Below are 27948 nucleotides of genomic sequence, written 5' to 3' on the forward strand. Positions count from 1 at the left end.
ATGAGTTACATGTCAGGGAGACTGATCAAATAAGTAAATAAAGTAAGAATAATAGAAGCCAAGTTTCTCACTGTCTGAAAAGTTAGTTACAAATATAAAAAGCAAGAGAACTAGAATGAACCCTGAGATGTTGAATTAGCATTGGCAGTATCGGTGTGAATTCATGGTTTTCAATAAAATTAATACAAAAATAAATTGAGATGTAAATGTATGTCTATATGAAGAGAGTATTTCCTAAGCTAAATACCCCCTCCTCCCAGAAGCCCTCCTGAACTACCACACCTCATTTTTTGGTAGCTATCCTTCCTCTGACTCCCACACCACTTTATAATTGCTACTGTCCTAGCACTTAACACTTTCAGAGCTCCCTCATTGGACAGGGACCCCCTCAAGAGTGGCCCATGTCTGACTGATCTGCACTGAGCATATAGCAGATACTCAACAACCATGGGATGCAAGAACAAATGCCAAAGACAGACAGCCCTGATTTACAATGTTTCAACTTAAGATTTTTCAACTTTATAATGGTGGGGAAGCAATGCACGGACAGTAGAAGCTACACTTCGAATTCTTCTCTTTTCTGGGCTAGTGATACTCTCTGGTGACCCTGGGCAGTGGCTGCAGCTGCCACTCAGCAACACGATCACGAAGGTAAACAAATGACACTTTACTGTGTTAGATGATTCTGTCCAACTGAAGGCTAATGTGAGTGTTCTGAGCATAGTTAGGGTGAGCTAGGCTAAGCTGTGATGTTCAGTAGGTTAGGTGTGTTAAATGCATTTTCAACATAGGATATTCATCATTTACAATCAGTTTATCAGGACGTAACCCACTGTAAGTCAAAGAGCATGTCTACTAAGTTCCAAAATATAAGCTGATCAAATACTTTATACATTAGAAGCTTACCAAAAAAAACACTAAAAGAAATTGGCTGTAACAGTACTGCACGCAAAATATGACTAAAGTTCATATTGATCATTCCAAATCTGCCAGAATGTAATTAAGTGAATTGTGAAAAATAAAACTTCAACTGCTCACTTGGGACTATAAGGGGAAAGACAAGTCAGACTGAGTGACATGCTGCTGTCATCTACCTCCTCTTTCTCGCAGTTATTCTAGGTTGTTACACAAACCATACCTGGGCCAGCACATCCTGAAACTGTTCCCTTGTGAGAGTCAGCAGGAAGGTGGAGACAACTCGTCTCAGTTCACTCTTGGACACTGTCTGAGTATGATTGGTATCAAGCAGCTGAAAGGCTTTTTTCAACTCATCTCCTTTCTCAGTAATTTTTTTAAATAAAATCCGTTTAACATCGAAGGAGGACAGTATTGGATTTGCAACAGTTGTGGCTGTAAAAGAGAATCAGCTATTTATTAAACAAGCTTCAAGCTGAGCTACCATAACCGTTCCCCCCTGTACCGGGATCAAGCGGGCTTCTGAAGCAGAGTGCCTCCTACCCAGGTGCGCCATCTGAGCCCCAGCTGACCTGCCCTGGCAGACATTCTGCCAGCTTTCCACCTCTGAAACTTGAGCAATATAAAAATACAGTAACAGCATTAGGGGAAAAAACAAGGCAGAGATAATCTTCCCTATAAAGGACATATGTCATTACAAGTGAAAAACAGGAATATCGGAATAAAACTTCGTTAAGAATCAACATGGTTTCAAACCAATCTTTAAAATATCATATCTAGTTTTCATCCTCTTGTTAATTTGTGAGAGAAAAACATGTAATTCTTAAATCTAGATCATTTCCCTGTCAAAGACAAAGAAGAAATGAGAACAGGCTACACCACAAAAGGTAGTGGAAAGACGCTGAGTGCTCTGAATAAGCATTCAAGGGCTCGCCCTCTCCGGCCCGTGGAAAAGGGGTGGTGTCCTGGCTGCAGTGCATCAGGTCCCGGGTACCTGAGTCACTGAGTCACTGCAGGACCTCTTTTAGGAAGGAAGACCACCCTAAGCCTCCTTCCCCCTGCCTAAGATGGAAACTGTTGTAGAAACAAGTTAAAATAACTTAACCCTTTTGAGTAGTGAGTTTTTTTCATGCTTGCTGACCCCTGGGAGTGAGTTTTTTTTCAAAAAATGAAATTAGTTCCAGTTACAGTTTTATTAACTTAAAATCATGTTTGCTCGATAACCAATTTATGGAAACAAGAAGAACAAACATTTGCCTTTTTTAATGTTGCCTTACACATTTTTTAAATAATTTTTTTTTTTTTTTTGTATTTTTCTGAAGTTGGAAACGGGGAGGCAGTCAGACAGACTCCTGCATGCGCCTGACCGGGATCCACCCGGCACGCCCACCAGGGGGCGATGCTCTGCCCATCCGGGGCGTCGCTCTGTCGCACCAGAGCCCTGTCTGGGAATCGAACCCGGGACCTCCGCACGCCAGGCCGACGCTCTACCACTGAGCCAACCGGCCAGGGCTAAAATAAAAATTTTTGTACACTTGTACTCAGGATGGTCAGGAGACACGAGGACATACATGAACATTCGTACTACCAATCAACATCATACGTATGAAGACGTAATTATTCTATTTTTTATTTTATGACCTGCTAGGGGAAGAGCAGGCTAAGAATGACGGTAATTTGGTAAATCTCTATTTAGTTATGAGATTGCAAAGGCTTGGTGATAAATTATTTCATAGCTCTGTTTTACATAGTAAGTTCTGGAGGTGTGTTAAATGCCATTAACATGCCTCATTGTTTATAAACTTATTCACAAGCACGAGAGAGGGAAGAAGGACTGGAATTTTTCTTACATGAGAGTTTCATATCAAGCTATTGAACCCTCCTGGCATGAGGGCAGTGACGGCTTTAGTCTTGGGGTGATGTGGGCCAGATGACAGACTCAAAGGACAGGCTCTCTAAGTGCCAACCTGGACCGCCCAGATGGCCTAGGGACTGCCTCACAGCTGTAAGATGCCCTGCGTGGGTCCTGTTCGAGGTGGTAAAAGACAGTGATGGTGACCCACAGTCACACCGTGGGGACCTGCTGTGTGCCCTTACCTCACCTCACAAGCAGCAGCACGGTAGCTCCTGGGGACCACGTCCATCCTTCCCAGGGACTGCACTGGCCATCAGCAATGCTCCTTCTCTGCTCTCACGAGGACCAAGCACACGCAAGGCCTATGATGGGGCTGGGGTCTCTCGCTCACAATGCCCACAGCCTCCTTGAGGGTGGAGTATATAACAGGGTACACTGGGGACCCGGAATTGAGGGTGTTCAGTGTGGGGCAACATGATGGAAGGTCTCAGGAAAAGCTTCTTAGAAGAAATAGGTGACATGTCAACTACAACCTGGCATTCCTAGGAGAGGGGCGGGCATGGGGGGCACTGGAGGACAGCCAGCCTTGTCAAAGGGAAGAGGAAGGGACAAGCAGAGAGGCATCCATCAGAGAGTGACTCTACAAACATCAGAAGGGGCCGGTCCTGTCCGCCTGCTCTGTGCTCTGGTTATGGAATGTCGTAGGGGGTTTGGATTGACAGAATGGCATAACCCAATTTTCATTCTTGAACTTCACTCTGGTATCAGGTGGAGGAGAAATAGAAAGGGCAGTGAGGGCAGGAGACATGTTGGGTAATTTCAGCCCATTCAGGCAAGTATTGATGGAGATGCCACCACTGAGATGGTCGTGGAGTAAAAAGCAGGGGTGAATTAAAGATGCTGATGAAGATAAGACAGAGACTCTTCTGATTTGTGTTGGGTGAGGCATCTGTGCAGGGTGATGTGGGAAAGATGATAAAGTATATGTGTCTGGTGTGGGTAGCTGAGGGTGATACCCTTCACTAAGAGAATGAGAGAATATTGAAACATGTCAGATGGCTCTCAACAAAATGGGTATAGAAGGAAAATATCTCAACATGATAAAGGCCATATATGATAAACCATCAGCTAACATCATATTAAATGGCACAAAACTAAAGGCTTTCCCCCTTAAATCAGGAACAAGACAGGGTTGTCCACTCTCTCCACTCTTATTTAATGTGGTACTAGAGGTTCTAGCCAGAGCAATCAGACAAGACAAAGAAATAAAAGGCATCCATATCAGAAAAGAAGAAGTAAAGGTATCACTTTTTGCAGATGATATGATCCTATACATCGAAAACCCCAAAGAATCCACAAAAAGACTACTAGAAACAATAAGCCAATACAGTAAGGTCGCAGGATACAAAATTAACATACAGAAGTCAATAGCCTTTCTATATGCCAACAATGAAACAACTGAGAAGGAACTCAAAAGAATAATCCCCTTCACGATTGCAACAAAAAAAATAAAATACTTAGGAATAAACATAACAAAGAATGTAAGTAAAGCAAATCCACTGAATGTAAAGGAAAAGCAACCGACCATGAGTGTTCACACGTGGGTGGTGTGATGGATCCACACCCTGGGAGCCCAGTCACAGAGCAAGTCTACACGCACCCTGGAGGGTCCTCACAAGTCGGCATCAGCAGCCCCCCAGAGCTGTGAGACATCCCAAGGCACAGAGCCCTCAGCAGGTGTAGGGCAGCGGCTCACCAAAGCTGAGTATAGAGAAGGGCTGAGGCAGTCCCTCTGGACCCTACGGGGCCTTCAACAGAGTGCAACTCGGCAGCCTCCTGCGGACTGGGGGTGGGGCGGCAGGGCAGAGAGCTAGGGGCTTGCCTGGGAGACAGAACTCCCCAGGATACCTCCAAAACTGTCGGGGCCTGAGAGCACAGAGCTCCCCACTAGGCCAAGCTGGCTGTCTTACCTGTGCTCAGATTAAGCTGCTGGAGGGAGACATGGGAAACTGGTAGTCACCTAAATCTAACTGAAACTGCAGCCAGACCAGGCACAGCTCAAGTCAGAGATGAAGTGGAGCCGCCCATCTCACTAGAAGCCTGAGAGAAGAGGGGCTTCCTTTTGCTGGCAATGAATATTAGTTACTTATGTCTCTACTATTTTTACAGAAATTCTTAAATCTTTTTAAAATTGCAAGACAAGTGCAATAAGAAAGGTGATCTAATGAAGAACAGAAACAGTGGCCAGAAGACCCACAGAGAGAACAGATGTAGAAATGATCAGGTATTTGAACTAAGAATGGTAAGTATGTTAGAAATTATAAGAAAAGCTGACAATATGCTGAACATATGGGGGATTTCAGCAGAGAAATGGAAACTTAAAAAAAAAAGTTCATGAAAAAGCTAGAAAATAAAAAGACAATATCAGAAGTGAAGAACTCATCTGATTTGCCTAATAGCAAACTGTACAGGATAGAAGAAAGGTAGTGAGTGTAAAGTCAAGTCAATAGAAACGATTCAAACTGAAACTAACAAAAAGCAAAAAACAGTTAAAAAGGAAACAGGGTATCTGATATCCGTGGCTGACACGTCCACATTCACCCCATGAATTCTGCTTATTTCATGTATGACTTAAACAGGTACATATCACACATGTAAGTGCATGCATGAAAGCAAGGCCAGCAAAACAATCAATGGTGACCACTTTTGGAGAGGAAAATGCTACTAGGAGACCATATATATATCTATTTCTTTTTAATTTAAGAAATAAATAATTCAGTGCATTAAAAAAATACCATCAATAAAAATAAAGGCAAAAGACAAATGAAAAAAAACACCAATGGCATATAAGGAGGATAAAAGATTAAAGGATTAGTATCTTCAATACAAAGACAGCTCCTACAAATCACTAAGAAGACCTACCTACAGTAGGTAAGTAGACAAAGAATATGAAAAGGCAGATTACAAAAGAAAAAGACAGAAACCAGATAAACTTGAGAATCAAAGTTAACCTTTACTATTAAAAAATGCAAATTAAAAATCAAAATAAAAAATTGTTTTTGGATTTCAAAAGGACAAAATGTAAAGGATAATGTTAGGACGCACAGAAAGAAACACCTTTAAGTATTATTTGTGGGGCTGCACATGTCCAAGTTTCCGAGAGGGCAATCAGAAGAGCCTTAAGGGGGTGAACTCCCTTTAACTCAGTGACCCCATTTCACTCCAGTCTTCTCTCTCCTGTCAGAACACCAGTTACCGTAAGATCCATCCAACATTATACACGTGGACCCACTGGACTGGAACAGATTCATTATTGGTAAGTTTTTGTGTTGGAAATTCCCTAGTTAACCCTCACCATCCATTCTCCCCTTTTTCCCTATAAATAGAAACCCTGAGATTTGGGTAGACACATGGGTATCTGGAATAAAGCCTGTATTTCCCAGGCTCCCTCATGGGAGAGACCCTATGCGTGAGACCCTATGAGTAAAGTCTCACCAACTGTGAGCACGGGTGTTGAGTGTGACTTCTGACTGCCTTTCTATTCTTTTGCTCACAATCAAAATTCAATTTACCCTTTATGTCCCCTCTCAGTCCTCTGGTCCCTGGGGTGGTTGTGCCCTCAGTGCTCTGTCCGTGCTATGTGACGACCTCTGTCTCACTCTGCTGGAAGCTTCACCTCCCTCTCTACACAGCAAGCTCCTCTGGGGCAGGTCCTCTACTAGGCTCACCTCCTTATCCTTGGTACCTGTGATAGTTCTTGTCACATACTAGGGCCCATAAAATTTTTGAGAAGGAAGGAAAGAAGGAAAAAGGGAAAGGAAGGGAAGGGAGGAGAGGGAGGAGGGGAAAGGAGGGGAAAGGAGGGGAGGGGAGGGAGGAGGGGAGGGGAGGGGAGGGGAGGGGAGGGGAGGGGAGGGAAGGGAAGGGAAGGGAAGGGAAGGGAAGGGAAGGGAAGGGAAGGGAAGGGAAGGGAAGGGAAGGGAAGGGAAGGGAAGGGAAGGGAAGGGAAGGGAAGGGAAGAAAGGAGAGAGGGATGGAAGAAGGGAAAGGCAGGGGCGAGCAAATAAATTAACAAATGAAAAAACATACTTTGGGGAAATTCTGATGTCAAATTTTATTGCTTTAAAACTGAATGAGCCAAATGAGTTGAAAATTTACGTCTACACAAAAACCTGTATGCAACTGTTTATAGCAGCTCTATTCATAACTGCCAAGATGCGAGAACCAGGATGTCCTTCAGCAGTGAATAGATGAATAAGCTGTGGCCCATCCATACGAGAGAGTATTATTCAGAGATAAAAGAAATGAGAAGCCAGGAAAGAGCCTTAAGTGCATATATTGCTAAGTGGAAGAAGCCAATTAAAAAGGCTACATCCTGTATGATTCCAATGCTATGACATCCTGGAAATGGCAACACTGTGGAGACAGTCAAGAGATCAGTAGGGGCCCGGGGTTGGGGGAACGGGAGAGACGGACAGGTGGAGATCAGGGCATGTTTAGGACAGTGAAACTATTCTGTATGATGCCTAAGGGTGAACATATGTATTTAGATATTTATCAAAACCCAGAGAATGTATAACACAAAGACTGAACTCTGAGGCCTCAGTTAATAATAATGTATCAATAATGGCTCATCAATTGTAACAAATGCACCTCAATAACGCAAGATGCTAATAATAGGGGAAACCAGGGATGGGGAATGAAGGAAACTTTCTTGTACTTTAGCTCAATTTTCCTGTAAACCTAAAATGACTAAAAAAATAAGGTACTGATTAAGAAAAGACTGAGTGAGGAAGTATACTAGATAACAGGGTGGTGAAGCCCATGGACTCTGGAATCACACTGTTTGGTTCAAATCCTGTTCCTATCACTTAAAAACTATGGAACTTTTTGGCAAGTGGCTTAAACAACCTGTGTCTAAGTTTCCCCACAAAGAAAACAGGGACAAGAGAACCCTCTTCAGAGATCCACCCACTGTGAGGACTGAATGACATGAAGCCTTGTACAGAGTCTGGTATACACTACACATACACTACTGCTACTAGAATATTATTTGCTCATGAATACTCACTTGAAGGTCTGAACATATTTTGGAAACCACTTCTTGAATAGACTCTACACGGTGAAGAATGGGGTCTTAAATTTGTGGATTTTTGCGTGAGAGGATACGAAGTATGCCAATCTGGTATAATAGCCATTTTGCACATTAAATCCCTGTGATATAAAAGAAACAGATGACGTTACTTTAAGCCCATATTACAAATGTGTCCAACCTCTTATCTATTCCTTTTCTGAAAGTCTAGCAGAGACTGTAAAAATGCTGCTAATTATGACCTTGCCAATGTCTCAGAGTAGTCTTAAAGCAAACACAAAATCATGATTTTAGGCTCCCTATTTTTAGCAGATCCAACAATCTTCAAAAAGGAGAAAATGAAGCTGTTGAATAGGAAGTCCACCTGCATCTGGACCAGCATACACTCACTTCTCTGATGGGCATCAGTACAGAGCCTTGACTCCAGGAGCTTTCCAGAAGTGCCTCACCATACAGGCAACCAGTCAGAGGCAGTGTTAACCTCCGAAAATCTCCTCACCATGATAACAACGAGAACACAGGCAAAAAATTGTCACAATGAACTGTTTCAAAACTCTGGAAGTTAACCAAAGCTTTGCAGCAATCTAGGGAGCATATATTCATGAAAACTGGCAGAATCTCTGTATGAATACCAAGTTTTATAGCATCTTAACTCTTATTCCCATCTCCCCCAACCCTATTCTGCAGGAGCCTTGAAATCAGCTGTCTGCAGTCACAGTGGAAGCCAGAGCTTGACCGCCCATGGAAGGATCAGAGAGGGCTGGGACTCCGTCAGAGCCCTGTTACCCGAAAATTTCTATTATTTGACCTACCTTATGGTTCCCTGAAACCCCCCCCCCCTCACAGGCTCTCTTTGCTTTAACTAATTCAGAGTTTACCCAAGACAACAGGCTATCATCAAAAGAAGTTTGTTGGAGAAAAAAAATCAAAAACAATTGTTACTTAAAATCTTAGCTGCCTGAGTGGGTGGATAACAGATGGAACAAACAATAGACTACCTTAGAAGCTTAAAGGAAAAAGCTAGGGAATGAGATGCCATAGGGGCTTTGAGAAGCACCACACATCACAAGACTCTAAACTGCCCTTTCATGCTCAGGGCAGTAGGCATGTCCAGGGCCATATGCCAGCTCAAAAAAACCTAAGAAGGCCCCAAACTCTCACCTCTGGCTGACCTTGAGGCTCTGGTGAAGGTCACAAGCAGAAAGTGAAGGCTAAGGTAGAATTGTAAACTGCCTAGTTGAGAGTTGAAGGAATGCACCAACACATATCAAGAGCCCCTCAGCAAAGATCAGAAGACTATTGTTTCCAGGCATTTAGGGAAATAAAGCCTTTATCAGACAAAAGTTGAAGAAATTTGCCATCAACAGACCTAGTTGCAAGAAATCTTGATAGTCTTCAAAACATTTTTTAAAAAAGGAAAAGTCATATGGGTCAGAAATCAAAACTCAAACACACTGGTACGTAAAGACACATGCAGTCCCATGTTCACTGCAGCATTGTTCACAGTGGCCAAGACATGGAAACAACCAAAACGCCCTTCAATGGATGACTGGATAAAGAAGATGTGGTACATATATATTACAGAATACTACTCAGCCATAAGAAATGATGACATCGGATCATTTACAACAACATGGATGGACCTTGATAACATTATACTGAGTGAAATAAGTAAATCAGAATAAGCTAAGAACTATATGATTCCATACATAGGTGGGACACAAAAATGAGAGTGAGGAACATGGACAAGAGTGTGGGAGTTATGGAAGGGGAGGAGAGGGGCACAACGAAAACCAGATAGAAGGTGACAGAAGACAATCTGACTTTGGGTGATGGGTATGCAACATAATCAAATGTCAAAATAACCTAGAGATGTTTTCTCTAAACCTATGTACCCTGATTGATCAATGTCACTCCATTAAAATTGATTTTAAAAAAAGGAAAAGTTATATAGGTCAGAAGCTCAGATTGACATAAAGAAATGAAGACCACCCGGTGCCAAAGCTTGCAGGCCCAGGCACAGCACACAGCCTCACCCATGGGGGCCGGGCGAGGGCCGAGGCCAGCCAAGGCTTGTAGCCAGGGCATGTGAACATAGCCCCTCCCGTGGAGGAGAGGCAGAAACTGCAGTGACAGCCTCAGGGGGCCGGCACCAGCAAGTCCATACCCAAACGCTCGAGGCAGCGGCAGAGAGGGTGGCAGGCCTGCAGACAGACCACACCTAGGAAACAGAGGCCACACCCATTGGACTCCAGAGGCCACACCCTTTTTATATACAGACAAAATGAGAAGGCAACCAAATGAATCAAGAGAAATACCCAGAAAAGGACTTGAATGAGTCAGATATAACCAAATTACCAGATGCAGTCTACAGAGGTCCCCAAACTTTTTACACAGGGGGCCAGTTCACTGTCCCTCAGACCATTGGAGGGCCGCCACATACAGTGCTCCTCTCACTGACCACCAATGAAAGAGGTGCCCCTTCCGGGAGTGCGGTGGGGGGCTGGATAAATGGCCTCAGGGGGCCACATGCGGCCCTTGGGCCGTAGTTTGGGGAAGCCTGGTTTAAAATAATGATTGTTAGGATCCTCAAAGATCTTAGAACAACAATAGATGGACATAACGAACACCTAAAGAGATAGCAAGTATAAAAAAGGACATTGAAATAATAAAAAAGAATCAGAAATGACAAATACAGTATCAGAAATGAAGACCACAATGGAAGGAATTAAAAGCAGGATGGATGAAGCTGAGGATCGAGTTAGAGGACAAGATAAATGAAGGCACGGAAGCAGAGAAGCAAAAATAAGAGACTCAAAAAGTCTTAGGAAACTGTAAGAGAACTCTGTGACAACATGAAGAGAAATAACATCCACATCATAGGGGTTCCTGAAGAAGAAGAGAAAGAACAAGGGATAGAAACTTTGTTCAATCAAATCATAGCTGAAAACTTCCCTAAATTGATACAGAAAAAAGTCACACAGCTCAAGAAGCACAGAGAATTCCATTAAAGAGAAACCCAAAGAAATCTACACCAAGACACATCATAATTAAAATACCAAAGCTAAGAGATAAAGAGAAAATATTAAAAGCTGCTACAGAAAAAAAGGCTATCACCTACAAAGGAGCCTCGATAAGGATGACATCCGACTTCTCAACAGAAACACTTAAGGCCTGAAGGGAATGGCAAGAAATATTCAAAGTAATGCAGAACAAGAAACTACAACCAAGATTTCTTTATCCAGCAAGGCTATAGTTTAAAATTGAATGAGAAATAAAAAGCTTGTCAGACAAAAAAAAAAAACTCAAGGAATTCATTACAACCAAACCAATGCTGCAAGAAATGTTAAGGAGCCTGTTGTAAACAGAACAAAAAGGGAAAAGAATATAGTAAAAGAGGAAAAAGCTTCAAAGAATAAAATGGCAATGAACAACTACATATCAATAATAACGTTAAATGTAAATAGATTAAATGCTCCAATCAAAAGACATAAGGTAGCTGCATGGATAAGAAAACAGGACCTATACATATGCTGACTACAAGAGATACACCTCAAAACAAAAGATGTATATAGACTGAAGGCAAAAGGATGGGAAAAAATACTTCATGCAAATGGAAATGAAAAAAAAGCTGCGATAGCAATACTATTATCAGACAAAATGGACTTAAAACAAAGGCTATAGTAAGAAATAAAGAAGGTCACTACATAATGATAAAGGGAGCAATCCAACAGGAAGATATAAACATTATAAATATCTAGACACCTAATATAGGAGCACCTATATATATAAGCAGACTTTGATGGATAAAAAGGACGAGATCAACAGCAATACTATAATAGTAGGGGATTTTAATATCCCACTAACATTACTAGATAGATCCTCAAGAAAGAAAATTAACAAAGAAACAGCAGACTTAAAGGACACACTAGATCAACTTGATTTAATAGTATCTTCAGAACCTTTAACCCTAAAGCAGCAGAATATACATTCTTTTCAAGTGCTCATGGTACATTCTCTAAGATATACCACATGTTAGGGCACAAAAGCGGTCTCAACAAATTTAAGAAAATTGAAATCATATTGAGCACTTTCTCTGATCACAATGGCATGAAACTAGAAATCAACCACAACAGAAAAATTGAAAAATACTCAAACACTTGGAAACTAAATAGCATGTTATTAAATAACAAATGGGTTAACAATGAGATCAAAAAAGAAAATTTAAAAGTCCTAGAAACAAATGATAATGAGCATACAACAACTCAAAATTTATGGGACACAGCAAAAGCAGTACTGAGAGGGAAGTTCATAGCATTACAGGCATACTTTAAGAAGCTAGAAAAAGCTCAAATAAACAGCTTAACCCTGCGTCATCAGTTCAAAACCCTGCACTTGCATGGTCAAGGCACATATGGGAGCTGATGCATCCCCCTTCTCTCTCTCTCTCTCTCTCTCCTCTCTAAATTGAATAAATAATTTTTAAAAAAACTTCAATTAATAACCTAAGCATCTTCCTTAAAAAGCTAGCAAAATAAGAGTAACTTAAACCCAAGTAGAATAAAGGACTAATAAAGATTAGAGCAGAAATATATAAAATTGGGAATAGAAAATAGAGAAAACCAACAAAATGAAAAGCTGGTTCTTTGAAAATAACAATTTTTTAACTAAACTGACCAAGATAAAATGAGGAATACTCAACTTATTTAAATTATGAATGGAAGGGAGGGCATTACTACTGAACTTCCAAAAACAAAAACAAAAATTGCAAGGGAATACTAATTGTGTGCCAACAAATTAGATAACTTACATAAAATGGAAAAATTCTTAGAAAGACACAAACTACAGAAACTGACTAAAGAAATAAAAAATCTGAATAGAATAGACCTATAACAAAGAGATTGAATTAGTAATCAAACACTTTACTGCAGAAGTCCGAGGACCAGTTGGGTTCACTGGTGAATACTACCAAACATTTAAAGGAGAATAATTACAAGAATTCCTCCATAAACTCTTCAAAAAACAAAAGAGGGCAGACAAACATATCAAAAGAAAAGAAAACTAAAGACCAACACTGCTTGGGATTATAGGAAAAGTTCTCATCAAAATATTAACAAACTAAATCTAGCAATATATCAATATAAAAAAGAACCAGACAGTATGACTAAGTGGGATATATCCCAGGATGCAAAGATGGTTAAATATATAAAAATTAATCAAAAATTAACCTTAATAGAATCAAGAAAAATCATACTTTCAATGGGTGCAGAAAAAGCATTGCACAAAAATCTTAAATCCTTTCATGATAAAAAAACAACAACAACAACACTAGGAACAAATTAAAAACAGAAGGTAACTTCCTAGATGTGACAAAAGGCATTAATAAAACAAACAAAAAAACAGCTAAAATCATACTTAATGGTAAAAGAACAAAAGTTTTTACCCTAAGATCAGAAACAAGACAAGGATGTTTGCTCCTACCACTTTTATTCAACATTGTACTAAAGGTGCCAGCCAGAGCAATTAGGCAAGAAAACAAAATATCTGCTGCTTTGTTTAATATATAGTGTTTCCTTTCTTCCTCCTACCTCAATGCCCCACTCATATTTCAGGCTGGGACCTACTCCTAATTTAGAGCTCTCTTTCCCCCTTTTGCCAACTTCTATTATGAATCTACCTTTGCCACCCAGCTTAGTGTATCCCAAGGTTCTCTTTACCAAGCCACAGTCACAGAGCTCCAGGGAAAAGCAACCTGGTCTCATCTCTCCAGGCAGAGGAGAACAGAAGCTCCATATCCACATATGCTGCAGATGGCTTTTCCAGTCTACCTGAATCATTACCAGCTAGAAGCAGCGGTCATTGGGACTTGGACGTGAGCTGCAAAGTATAGAATTGTGACAACAATACCAGTGCCATGCGGACTTTTCCTGGATGTGGACTTTTCCTGGATTCCTGCTCCTTGGGACAGCTCCTAAAAGACTGAATTGGGGTTGGGATACATTTTTCAGGGATTTGGCATGGTGTTGGGGCCAACTTGAACTGGGTGAACATGTTAAGGACACTACTCTTTTATGTATTCTTGCTGTATTGGCCAAGAGTTTGCTTAAAGGCTTTAATCACTGTAAAAAAAAATAGAAGACTAGATAAAGAAGATGTGGCACATATACACCACGGTATACTATTCAGCCATAAGAAATGATGACATCGGATCACTTACAACAAAATGGTGGGATCTTGATAACATTATACAGAGTGAAATAAGTAAATCAGAAAAAAACAAGAACTGCAGGATTCCATACATTGGTGGGACATAAAAACGAGACTAAGATAGAAGGTGACAGAGGACAATCTGACTTTGGGTGATGGGTATGCAACAGAATTGAATGACAAGATAACCTGGACATGTTTTCTTTTAATATATGTACCCTGATTTATTGATATCACCCCATTAAAATAAAATTTATTTATAAAAAAAAAAACAAAATAAAAAGAAATCAGATAAGAGACTAATAACCAAAACCTACAGTATGTCCATAAAGTCATAGTGCACTTTTGACCGGTCACAGGAAAGCAACAAAAGACGATAGAAATGTGAAATCTGCACCAAATAAAAGGAAAACTCTCCCAGTTTCATACCTATTCAGTGTTCGATGTGGACTCACACACAGATTTTTTAGGGCTCCTTAGGTAGCTATCCCGTATAGCCTCTACAGACTCGTCACTGACTGATGGCCTACCAGAACGGGGTTTCTCCACCAAACTGCCAGTTTCCTTCAACTGCTTATCCCACCGAGTAATGTTATTCCTATGTGGTGGCGCTTTGTTATAAACACGCCAATATTCACGTTGCACTTTGGTCACGGATTCGAATTTAGCAAGCCACAGAACACACTGAACTTTCCTCTGTACCGTCCACATCTCAACTGGCATGGCCGTGGGCTGCTCCGCTGTATACACAGTGTTACGTCATTATCTGCGCATGCGCACATGCTGTCACATCATCCTACAGAAACTGGGAGGGTTTTCCTTTTATTTGGTGCAGATTTCACATTTCTATCGTCTTCTGTTGCTTTCCTGTGACTGGTCAAAAGTGCACCATGACTTTATGGACACACTGTATTTGCCAATGACATAATTTTGTATACAGGAAATCCTAAAGAATACACACACCAAAAACTATGATTAGAATAAACAACTTCAGTAAGGTTATAGGATACAAAATCAGTATACAAAAAACTGTTTTTCTATATACCTGCAATGAACAATCTGAACATAAAATTAAGAAAACAATTCCCTTTGCAGTACAGAACTGAGTCAACAGTAGCAAGGACAGGGAGAGGGGGCTCAGGATTCAGGAAAGAGGATAAAGAATGAAATGGTTGTCGAGAAGAAAAGGCAAACAGGAGAGCGGGTAATGAATAATTGCCAGGGAGTTTTAACAGCCATCGGAGGTCCCTGGACATGAACCTATAAGCCAGTTCCCATGGTGGTGTTTTTCCTCCAATCACATCCAGCTGCACAGGGAGGAAGAGAGTTGAGCTTATTGCAACAGGGTTTTGAAAGGCAAGTGTGACACAGCCAGGTGAGGGTGTGCAAGACAACCGACAACTTGTGCACATACTGCTCAAAAAGGAGCACCAAGAATGATTGGAATTATTGGTGTAACTGAGGTAACTGGACAAGATTAAAGAGGTTAAGAGACAAGAACTCGGGCTTACAAAATATTTTAAAAGGGGATAAAAGTTTTTCATATTCAATTAGTACTTACTTTGAGCCAGAAGTGCTTAAGATTTGTGAAAACCTGTCGTTTAACCCTCCCATGCCCACTCACTTTTTTTGCCCAGGATTCCATAACTGCTAAGCCCAGAACTGGGTCCAGTAGGAGAGCTCTGCCCAGAAACCAGTCTGCATGGCTGTCAATGGCCAAGGCTTTCCTATTGCTTTTTATGAAATTAATAACCAGCTCTTCAAAGGCAGCGAGAAGTCTCTGGCTACCCACTGCTGCATGGATGGTTAGGAACATGCCACTCCTGCCTCGTCTAGCTCAAGCACATGGGGAAGTTCTGCTGTAACGGCATTCCTTATTGCACTTATGGAAATAACCACTTTATTTTATCCATAAATTCACTTCCTAATAACAATCAGGCATGCCAGGGCTTTGGCCTCATGCCTTATTATACCACCTGAGGAGTGAGATAATCACCCAGAAATGTACTGCCTGTTGTGCATTTTATTACTTGAATACAAAGTGATTCAATTCAAGAAAAACTTAGTTGAAGACAGCATGAAAAAAATAATAATCATATGAAAAGTCATTCCTCCCAATGCTGCTGAGCACACTGCAGGGCATGATCCTGCTCCAGTGGAGGACGGGCTGGGTGACCTGTGGGTCTTCTCCAGGTCTGATTCCTACACACTGTAGTATTATAAAAGCTAGTGTGACTTCAATTACAATATGGATATTCCATGGACCCAAATCTGGGGAGTTCTGAAAATGAAGCCTCTTTGGGTGTTCAACCCAAGCATCCTTCATGTGAGCATTTTCCAAGCAACAATGCTCTAAGAGGCCATTCTTCAATAAACACTGCCGGCCACACATTGACAAGGGTGGAGGAAGAGAACGAGAAGTATGACCTACCCGACCCTCCAGCAGCTCACTATCTCACTCAGGATTTAAAGACAATATGTTTTTAAATCAGCATGTTTAAAAAAAAAAACAGGGAGAAGGTATCTGCACAGCATCTCTGACTGCACTGAAGTAGCATATAGGTATTTGGTGACACCCCGCCTTCCTAGAGTTGATGAGAGTGTAAACTGAATCACCCTACCTTGGGGAGTTAGACTAAAGACTTTTCCCAAGAGATGTTATCACCAGTTCAGCTCAAGGGGGACAGAGATAATCCATTTGTAGATTCCTCAAGCAGAAATAACATATTTTATTGCTATTAATATTATTATTTTTAAGTGCATTATTTTCCATTTTTAAAAATGGTTTAAAAGGCAGTTGAGGCAGACAAGTATCTCTAACAATGGGTCTCAAAACATGGTCCCTGTACCAGTAGCATCAGTATCACCTGGAAACTTTTCAGAAATGCAAATTCTCAGGCCCCACCCACCAAGACCAACCAATCAGAGACTCTGGGTGGGGGCTCAGCCATCCTTAACAAGCTGAAGCCACTGCTATAGAAGAACCAGAGTTGATGTATAAGTACGAGTCCATAGTTTTCTAAGGAGCCTCTTATCAAAATAAATCTAAAAAACCAGCAAATGTTACATTTAAGTGATTCTACTAGATTCATCTAGCAATGAGGAGCATCTACTTTGCTGGCCACTGGTTATCGTCAACCTTCTGACAACTTTATGAGTTAGATACCATTATCCATACTTTTAGAGGAGAAGAAATTAAACCCGAGGGAAAAAAAGTAAATTTACTCATGAGGCCAAGAACCAAATTCTCCTACATTTAATCCTAGGCATTTTGCCCAATTGTGCTAGGGGTGTGTGTGTGTGGGGGGGTACTCACATGGGTACACGTGCACGGTTTATGTGCATTCTCATGTAAACATACCACTAACAATGATGTTTCCATGTATTATTAGAGTAATAAAATCTGTCTGTCAATCCTCAAAAACGGATCCACCTTGCATGTGCAAAACAGTTGACAATTCTGCAGCCTACTCAAAAGAACATGAAAAAAATTAAAAGTCATCTACATAATTATCTAATCAAACACTAAGATTCTGGGGCTCATGCCCCAACACTGGAAGCCCACTCCAGCTTCCCCATCCTGGCCTCATACGCCCTCAGTATCTAGGAACTGGCTGGCAACCCTAGTCTACTGTCCTAAATATAGGAGTTAGAAGAACACAAGTTGATTTACAAATATATTTCAAATGATAGGGTATTTTAATAAACATTTAGCCAGTCATCTGAATTCAATTTAGCAGAAAAACCCATGGTTGTAAGCTGACCTTTATACAGCACATGGCTTACAAACACGGCTGTTCCATGTGTCTGAGCTACAGCCTTCCTCCACCAAGGGTCCCCCCATGTCAGGGCCTCCTCAGATCCCTATAGCTTTCCTCCCAAATGTCAGTTTAACAAATACCCCCTCCTGCAGCATACATTTCAAGTCTACCCATACACACACTATGAGACAGACACACACACACAAAACTCAGAAATCAAACTTAAAATATAACACAAACTTCACAGAGTTAATACAGTGTACTGAAGCAGCATCTCACTGTTATAAATAACTATGAAGACTATGCTGAAACACAAAAACATGTTTAGGACAACATTAAGAGAAAAGGGACAGGAAACACTATAAATACAGTGATATAAAATTATATTTTCACAAACTGACAGTCTAGAAGATGTAGCAAAAATAGCTACATTGGGATGGTGGAGGCATGGGTCATTACAAATGTTCTTTATTTTTTTGTATTTTTCTGAAGTGAGAAGTGGGAGGCAGAGAGACTCCTGCATGTGCCCCAGCGGGATCCACCCGGCATGCCCACCAGAGGGTGATGCTCTGCCCTTCTGGGGCATTGCTCTGCTGCAACCAGAGCCATTCTAGCACCTGAGGTGGAGGCCATGGAGCCATCCTCAGCGCCCGGGCCAACTTTGCTCCAGTGGAGCCTTGGCTGTGGGAGGGGAAGAGAGAGACAGAGAGAAAGGAGAGGGGGAGGGGTGGAGAAGCAAATGGGTGCTTCTCCTGTGTGCCCTGGCCGGGAATCAAACCCAGGACTTCCACACACCAGGCCAACGCTCTACCACTGAGCTAGCCAGCCAGGGCTACAAATGTTCTTTAATAAATGCATCACAGCATGTTAGCTGTAATGTGCTACCAGGCAGCACATGACCTGGCTCCTGCCTGCCTCTCGTGTCCCACCTGTCACTCTCCCACAGCCCCATGACTCCTCTGCCGGGGTCCTTCCCCAGCCTTGTCCAGCTAACTCCTCTTCCCCTCATTCCAGCTGTGACCGTCCCCTCCTTGGAGAGGTCTCCCTGATCCCCTTCTCTATATCCTCCTGCAGAGTTTATCACAACCTGTCCTTCCCTGGCACTGCACTCATCACAACTGGTAACTATACCTTTTATTTGGGAGACTAGAAACTGGATTATAGGCCCTATGAAATAAAATGGTGTGTTTACACCACTGCAGCCCCAGCCCAAGAGTTCCCAGCAAATAAACGGTGCTCAAAAGTGTTTCTCAAATTAATGAAGGATTTCCACATCCCTGCATTCAAAGGGCACTCCATTCCAACACACACACCCTCCTTCCCTCCCTCCCACTCCTAGATCTTGTTCAGGATTTTCACTCTCTTTCCCGCGATCCAAGACAGAAGTTTCAGCATGGCCCATGACCTCTCTCACCCCCTATTCTGAGAACTAGTGTGACCAGCGTCGGGAAGGGCTTCTTAACACTCATGATCCTTGGGATTCTTCAATAGCTGTCTTTCCTGTTAGTCATGAGAGCAGGGACCACATCTGATGATGATGGTCCAAAAATAATGCTGAGTTTAACTGAACTGAGGATTGTTGTTTTTGTGATGGTTTTGTCAGACCAAATGCCTTGCCGCCCAGAATACAGATCCTAAAGAAAAAGCTTATACTTGTATTGTTCTGTTTGTAATGTGCTTTCTCTCTCGTTTCAAAAAGTATCTCAGAAATCCACTCTCACCTAATGAACATTCTCAACTCACACCACACCTGATGTGATGACAGATACAGCAACAGACAACGGAGAAAAGTTGTGTCAGAAAACCTGACCGTGCTTTTCGGCTGTCACACAGTTGTTCCCATCCCAGAAACTGTTTGACTGGCAGCCTTCTGAAATGGAAGAGCTGGGAACCATTCGTTCTGCCAGCTCCCGTGTGCAGACAGGGAGGTTTAACACATCCTATTTATAGTGCGCCAGGCCTGCAAGTGCAGGCAAGTGCTGGAGGCTGGAAAGGAGGGTGAACAGGTTTCCAGCTTCAGTCAGTGTGGGAAAGGCTTACTGCTGCTGCCCCCCAGCGCTGAACATGTGAACAGCAGAGAAAACCTGCACTGGCAGCGGGCCCGGTGGCCCTATAGTGAAGCAGGCTGAATCACTCTCTCAATTCTCCTGGCTGTCTAATATTTATAATCCTGTTGGGCAACAAATTAAGGACATTCAACCTAAAAACCTACAAGCCAATGCTTCTTGATATGTTAAATATGCAAGTTCCTAGACAACTTTGGCACAAAAACCAGCATTTAGTACATGCTGCCTGTATGACTGACTGACCAACCAGGTGAAAGTGATAATGGTGTCCTTATCAACCTTTCTCTTGAGGCCTTACACCCAGCCCAATACACAGATACATATCCTAAGCTAAACACAATCTTCTGCCCATCAGTTGACATGGGTTTGGGAAAGAGAAGCGTCTCACCTGGCCTTGGCACTACCTGACTGGATGCTGTTGACATTTGTTTTGGTGCTCTTTCGTTTCATTTTCTTTAAGATATACTCTTTCTGAATGTGTATTCTGAAAAATAAGAGAACAATGAGAACACAGGTTGGCAGATTCCCTTACTTAGCTTATCAACCTGCAAGAGTAGATAGAACCTTTGGGTGTGCAAGATAATCAAGTGAAATTGCCAGCTACTAAATTGTGTCGAAAATCTCAGGCAGGTCCTCTATGTGAGCTTCACACCAAATTTTAGGTGTTCCAGGTGGTGAGTTTATGTCAACACTCCTCCTCCCATATCGCCATCTCACAAACACACCTACATACACACATATACACACAGCCACACAAACCACATACATGTACTCCCACACCACACATACACATCACACATGCACACAAACATCACACATACACCCTACTATGGTCCCCTCTATTTTCCTCATATCAGCCAGAATAGTCACTTTAAAATGCTGATCCCTTATTACTTCCTTGCTTTATAAATTCCAATTACTTCCTATTGCCCTTAGAACAAAGACCAAAGTCCTTAATGGTGTCACAAGGCCATACTGATGGGTCATGTCCACTTCTCCAGCTGTCTCCCTCTCCAGGGTTCTCCATGCATTGACCCCACTGGCCCTTGGCAGTCCCTCAGATGTGGCCTTACCATGTGAAAGCTTTTTTCCATAAGCCATAGCCCTCTGCCTAGGCCACTCGTCCTTCTCCCCACTCTGCCTACGAATTCCTCCTTGTCCCAAAGATCAGCAGTTCTCAAATTTGAGTGTCCATCAGAATAACCAGGACAGCTTGTTAGACACCGACTGGCTGGGCCCCAGCTCTACATCCTGGTCCTCGATCTAGATCCTGGGTGGGGGTGGGGCCAGAGAATTGGCCTTGCGGCCAGGTTCCCAGGTGGCGCTGATGCTGAGTACAAATGGCCACCAATCTCTGTGCCTATCACTTCTTCAGGGGGCCTTCTTTGATATCCCCCCATTACACACTTCCACAGGACCCGCATTGTCCCTGATAGCCCTTAGCCCAGTTTGCAACGATGTTATCTATTTGTGAGTATTCAACTAATGCTTGTCTCTGGGCATCCCCAGATCCCAGGCCAGGAACTAATATTCAGAGGTGTATTCAAACTTATTGAGTGACTATATAAATTTGCTTCCACTCCTGAACCTTGGTAAGGTTAGGGCAGAAATCCCTGCCTTTGGCCTCCAGCCCTCTAAGTAATCAGCAAGTATTGTCAATTTTAGTTGGAAAACACCTCTTAAATCTATTCCTTGCCCCCTCCCTCCCTGATGTCATGGCCCTGTTCATCCTTACTCATCTGGATGAAGAAATAACCTCTTAAGTTGCTTCCTGGTCTCCAGCTTCTCTGTCTAACCCATCCTCCTCCGTTGCCAAGCTTTATCCTCCCAAAACACAGATATGGTGTCATGTTACTCCTTGGCTTAAAAATATGCGATGCAAAACTATACAGGTATTAAAATTCCACAGAACTATGCACAAAGAAAAAATGAGTTCATGTAAAAACTGGTGAAGTCTGATAAAGTCTGTTTAGTTACTAGTATTGTGCAGTGGCAGTAGCCTGGTTTGATAATTGTCCTACGGTTATTTCGTAAGATGGTATCACTGGAAGAAGTGACTCACTGGACCTCTCCGTACTAATTCTGCAACTTTTCTGAGAATAAAAATTTCTTAAATATATGAAGAAAACGTCCAACACCAGGGCCTAAGATCATTCACATCATTAATAACCTGGCCCCGGTGACTCTTCCAGACACTACAGCTCCAGGCATGCTGCATTTTTACAGTACTCCAATACACCATGTGCTTCCTCACCTCCGTATTCTGGCTCACTCTTTTGCTAGAACTTCCTCCCTCCTTTTCCACCTGCCACACTTCAATTCATCTTCTTGAACTGGGCACCCTCCTTCTTGAGGCCCTCTTATCCTCCTTAAACAAAACCAACCATGCCTTTCCAGAGAATGTTTTGCTGATTGTTTAGTTAGTAAAGGAAAGGACAGAAAGGTCAAAGGCACCTGTAATTCCATTACTTTGCTACGGTACTGGGGGGGAGCATAAATATAAAGTAAAAGTATGAACCTCCAGCCTGTCCTCCTAGTTCTGCGTCTATTTTCACTTTGATTCTCTGCCTCCTTATTTTTCTCTTGGCTGTTTATCGGTGGCCCCTCCAGTAGAGTCAGTAGCACTCATCTTCCTGCACTAAACACCTACCACACAGCCTGGTGCACAGGTAAGCACTCCATCAACCTTTGTTCCTGTTGGACCACAGCTACCAACACCTACTACTGTGAGGGCAAGAAGCTTGGGATCATTTTACCCTTATTTTGACAGCTAAACAATGTTCTAAGTAAGAGCAGGACACTGTGATATGCTCTGTAGGTCCTCCCTGGCTTTAAATCAGCCTCAGTTTAGGTTTTCTAAATAAAGAGAATTCTAAGATATTAATGAACTCAGGATTACTTGAGAACTTGGTAAAGCAGAAATTAGCAAAGATTATTAAACCAATACCCCCCCAAGGCACCACCAAGTCACACCCCATCAAACACACTTCTTAACCACAGAGAAACTCAAATAGAGGGCTATTTCAGTGTTGTATGTAATCACCAGTTTGTATTGATGTCCAGTTTTTAACAGATGCTATTGATATCAAAATCATAACCAAAGTGCCATCCATCTGCCTTGGCATCCAGAGAAAACATAATTCAACACAAGGGTAAAAAATGTGTACAGCCAAAGCGAAATGGCATCAGAAGCAAAAATTTGTTGGAATTGGTATCGTGCGGGGAAAATTATCACGTGACTAAATTGGAAAAAAGTTGCAAGCAACACAAAAGATTTTGGCAAATAAATTCAAATACTTGAGAAAAATCTTCTCCGTGTCTATGCTGATATTGAATGGATGTCCTGTTGTTCTGGAACACATACCCTAGAAAGTTCCCTTTTTAACCTTTCATATGCTCACTCACTCAGTTATTGAGCATCTACAGTGGGAAAAATTAAGGGGTTGGAATCATACTGGTTCCACTGTCTTCTGTACAAACTTGCAAGTTAATTAATCTCCTCCTGACCCAGTTTCCTCATTTGCAAAATGCTGAAATAACCTTTCTCTGTACTGGAATCTAGGGATGAGGTCCATGTGTCTGCCTCTGTAGAACTTCAGTCTCTGACCTTACATGCAAGTGTGTGAAATTATTTTTCTAGAGAGAGGATATATTACTTTCACCAGCTTCTCCAAGAGCAAGTGACCCAAAACAATTAAGCATCATGCTGTAAAGGCTGTGGAAGAATTGTAATGTATCTGAAGAGCCTTACATACAGCACGCTGTGTTCATTTGGCAGCTGTTATTAATTTTAGGTACCAGGAAGGATCAGAAATAGAAAACAAACAGATCTCGGGACAGAAGGCAGGTAGACAGTTACAGAGTAAGGTGTTGAGTGACATCTTCGGGTTTTATAGGCCAACAAAGGAGGGCAAACCAAAGTCAGACCAGCAGACAGCAGGAGAAAGTGACAAGGCAGAGCACAGGCGTACCAGGTCAGTGATGACCATCACTGAGGCTCCTCAATGCCTAGTCAGGGTTTGGCATATAGTAGGTGCTCAGCAAATAGCTCTGAAGCAAGCAAACAAGTGAATGAAACCAACACAGGGGACAGGATAACACCATTTTATAATTTCCGAGGAAAAAAACAAGTTAGGTGTTGCTGAAAAGCATTGATATTCAAAACCACTTTAAAAATTCCATATACAAGTAGTAGTCTACATTCTCTCCCTGAATAGTGAGGACACTAAGCCTACACCTTTGTCATTTAGTGGGACTCAAGTCCTTCTCAGGCTTTGCCATGAACCCCAGGACAATTGCTTGTTAGACCTAGGTGTTAGACAAGCTTTATTTTTTCCAGAGGAATTAAAATGCTTTATTTGCCTGGACAAAATTAATTCAATTTCCTTCTATTTTCTTTTTTAAAAATTTTCTTGTCCTTGAGTTCAAGAAACTCAGAACTAAATGTGTAGCCCAACTATATTAACCATTAAGGATGATCTGAGTATTTTCTCTCTTCTCCTAATGTTCACTTTCCTATTCAATCTGTGCTGCTCATGACTCTGACTTACATGTTTTCACTCTACCCCATCATATGTATTCGTACAGTCATCGCAAACCTCAGCGGGCCACACAGAGCATTTACATACTTGTGAGCACTGGAGTGCGGGTCAAGGGCATGGGTTCTGTTATGAGGCAGTCCTGGAGTAGAAGCCATGTGCCATCATTTGTCAGCTCAATAGCCCCTTACCTCCTGCAATATGGAGAGAGTAACTGTACTTTTCCATAAGCAGCTGATAAGGGCTAAATTTTAGAGAAAATGTATGTGATGCCCCCAAATGTGCCTGGAACACAGTAAGTGCTCAGTGAGCATTAGCCAGGAGTAGCAGGCATGACTGTGGAACTAGCCCAAGTGGTAGAACTGCAGACAAATGTGTGGAGAGGAAGAACAACAGCGCCCCCTGCAACAGAGTAAAGGAAACCAAATAGCAGTTAAAGGTAAACAGTAAGAGGGAATGGTGGAAAACAAAGCTCTCTCACTGGAAGGGTCTCCTGTGCATGTTCTCTGTATCCAGTTTTCTCAAACACATCCTTCACTGTCCACCTGTTCTTCTAAATGGTGTGCATATCCTGAAGAGTATTGTGATGAAAGTGAATTAATCTATAAATAGTATAAGAATCTAATCTCTATTTGTGAACCTAAATTTGGGATACTTTTAGATAAATATACTTGAAGAAAAGTCAGTGACTGTTAGCATCTTGTCTCGCTTGTAGTTCCTCGTCCCTGTGACACCGCCAATTTCTCCATCCTGGCAGGGGGAGGAGCCACCCAAGAAAACCTCCAGGGACTCTCACCACTGACTCACCCTAAACACTCCCTCTGGATGTGCACCTGGAAAGAAGCTTGATTAAAGCAATGATGTTGTTAACAGCCAGTGGGCTTCCAAGAGATCCTTGCTCTGGGCCGGAGCTGGGCTGCAGACCATCCTCCTGGAGCCAGTTCTGTCTCCGGGTGCCACTGGGCTGAGGGAGTCAGCATGGGGAAAGCTGGATGACTGGAAAAGGGCAGAAAAAAGGCAGACAAAATTGAAAGCAAATTTAAGGTCTCAGAGGAGCATTTCTTTTTCTTTTTCTAGCGAGCGAGGAACAGACAGGGAGAAGAGAAGCATCAACTCATAGTTGCAGCACCTTAGTTGATCATTGATTGCTTTCTCATGTGTCTTGACTGTGGAGGGGACGGGGCTCCAGCCAAGCCAGTGAACGTTTAGGCTCAAGCCAGCGACCATGGGGTCACATGTATGATCCCACACTCAGGCTGGTGACCCCACGCTCAAGCCAGTGACCTAGGGGGTTTTGAACGTGGGTCCTGAGAGTCCCAAGCCAACGCTCTAGACACTGTGCCACTGCCTGGCCTCGGAAGAGCATTTCTTGACAACTATCTCCCTGCAACCAACGTGAGCCAGCACTACGCTGAGGGTGCAGGGCAAGGGCAAGTGCAGATACCACAGTCAAAACCTTGTCCCCTGAAAGCCTAGTGAGGTTGAGTGGGAGGCACATACGTCCCTGGACAATCAAAGGGCTGGTGCCTGACTCACTCTCCAATACTGGGGATGTAACCAAAGAAATGTCAGTTGGATTGGAGACCATGAAAAGGAAGCAATGAAGGAACTACAGCGTGGGAATGTCGATTTTTTTTTCCTTTTTTTATAGCGTTTCTGCACATTCATCCATCAAGGAGCACATACTTAAGAAACATGACTCTCCTTCAGAGTGAAGTGATTTACCAATGGTCTTAAATTAAGCTCTGTGCAACCAAATGTGTCACAAAGTGCCTGCAAACCAAATTTCTGAGGAGAAAATTGGTGTGGTCTGAGGAAAAAGAATGTTCTAGAAAGATCAGATTTTTTTTTTTTTTTTTTTACAGGAGACAAAAGTGCTTAAATTGAATTCTGGCTTTGTAGCTTACTAGCTATGTGGTGTGGGGCAGCTGTGTTAGGCTCGCTGGCTGGTTTACAGCTAAGGGCCCTTTGCCTAATTAGTGCGTGAACACGTGGCAATGTCACATGTATTTGGCCTGTATAAGGCTACTGGGTGCTTGCACTCGGGGGCATTGCAGACGCCAGATTGCCTGCCCGCCACTGTGCGGGGCCATTTTGCTAGCTGTTTGCCTGAGAGGCAGTTTCCCCTACCTGTGTGCTTGTTCCCTGTTGTGAGACTTTATTAAACTGAATGGCCCAACACTTTCCAGCTCGCAGTTTTCCTACTGTCTCCCCAAATCCAAAGTGAACCTGCCTAGCCTTTTACATGTGGTATTTGGAAAAAATCCCTTCACCGCACTCCCCCACAGCCCCAGGGATCAAGTCCTCACACATCCAGGAAGGGAGGCCTCAGGTCAGCTCCATCCGAACAGGACCCTCCCATTTTCCGCGGTAGCCATAGCGCTTACGCCGCGCTGGGCACCGGCTGGCTGGCGCGCCACAGACACAGGAGAAAACGAGTCACCAGCTATCTACCACCAACGAGGCGGGGAGGCTCTCTGTCGCCGGGGTGGGCGGCAGCCGTCTCAGGACTGTAGGACCTTCAAATTTGCCCGCCCGCCCGCCAGCTCTGAAGCTCAGCTGCCCTTTCGGCTCGCGCGCGGGATCCGGAAGCCAAGGCCCCATCGCCTTACCCGCACCCCCTCCCGTCTCTCCTCCTCGTGGGGCCACAAGTGCGCGCAGGGAGCCTGGGACACCTAGGTGCCGAAGCTCAGCTCACTCGGCGTTTCTAGGACGCTGTTGCTCCAGCGACGACAACGCTCGCTTAGTGGAGGATGTTTCGCCGCACTCGGGAATAAGCCGAGCTCCGATTGGCCAAGTCAACTACGGACTCCAGCGTGCGGTTAATGGCTCGTGGCCACGCCCCTTTACCGGAAGTCCTGACCCTGAGGCGCGGGAACGTGCCTTGACGACGTGAGTCGGGGAAGCGGTTTTCTGTACATTCCCTAGGTGCGAGCTGGCGGTTGGGCTCGTGGCGCCGAACCGCTTGGAGCCGCGTAGGCCAGCCCGCTCCTGAGAAGCACTCCTCACTTGGAAAAACCAGGAGTACCAACTCCAACTCTGAGCCTGAAAGAAGGAATGGATCCAAAGACCCGACCACGTGCTACGCCTTTCTAAACATTAGGACTGACGGCGATTGTGATTGTTGTACTAATTGTATCTAGTTGTGTCACGCTGGCTTTCACCAGGAGACTGAGAGCCCGTGAAGGCGGGTCCAGCCTGCTTCGACCCACAAATGTATCCTCAACGTTCAGTAGCTGGTCGCTAGATGAACCCGTACTTAGCCACACTCACGGCTGAGTGAGAGCTCAGGAAGTCCTGTTGATATTCAACAGCAATGGCAGTAGTTGTTATTGTGCCTTAGGGAGCACTTCTCTTTGCCAGACACCCATCTAAGTGTGTTCCTTGTCATTCATTCTACCTTGATCCTCAGAGCAGCCCTGTTAAGCATGTTTTACTGAGGCACAGAGAGGGTGTTCTGCCCAAGGACACACAGCTACTCAATGGCAGAACCAGAATTAGAACCCGGGCAGGT

The 27948-nt window shown here is 43.1% G+C and overlaps 1 protein-coding gene across 5 annotated transcripts in view; it reads right to left on the minus strand.

Annotated features, from left to right (window-relative positions):
* The window catches only part of EFCAB6 (EF-hand calcium binding domain 6), a 196386-nt gene extending 169196 nt beyond the window's left edge, over positions 1-27190 (minus strand). For 2 of the 5 annotated variants that reach the window (XM_066358621.1, XM_066358617.1), the window contains exons 1-3: positions 20285-20371; positions 7842-7984; positions 1139-1350 (exon numbers count right to left, since the gene is read on the minus strand). In XM_066358621.1, coding sequence (XP_066214718.1) covers positions 1139-1350; positions 7842-7984; positions 20285-20346 — 417 coding nt within the window. In that variant the 5' untranslated portion in view covers positions 20347-20371. Of the gene's footprint in view, positions 1-1138; positions 1351-7841; positions 7985-20284; positions 20378-25241; positions 25431-26743; positions 26816-27046 lie in introns of those variants that run through there. The other 3 variants (XM_066358618.1, XM_066358619.1, XM_066358620.1) reach the window with 3 other exon arrangements.
* Positions 27191-27948: the final 758 nt, after the last annotated feature.

The sequence above is a fragment of the Saccopteryx leptura genome, chromosome 1 (assembly GCF_036850995.1).
Source record: "Saccopteryx leptura isolate mSacLep1 chromosome 1, mSacLep1_pri_phased_curated, whole genome shotgun sequence".
In the NCBI taxonomy this organism is placed as follows: Eukaryota; Metazoa; Chordata; class Mammalia; order Chiroptera; family Emballonuridae; genus Saccopteryx; species Saccopteryx leptura.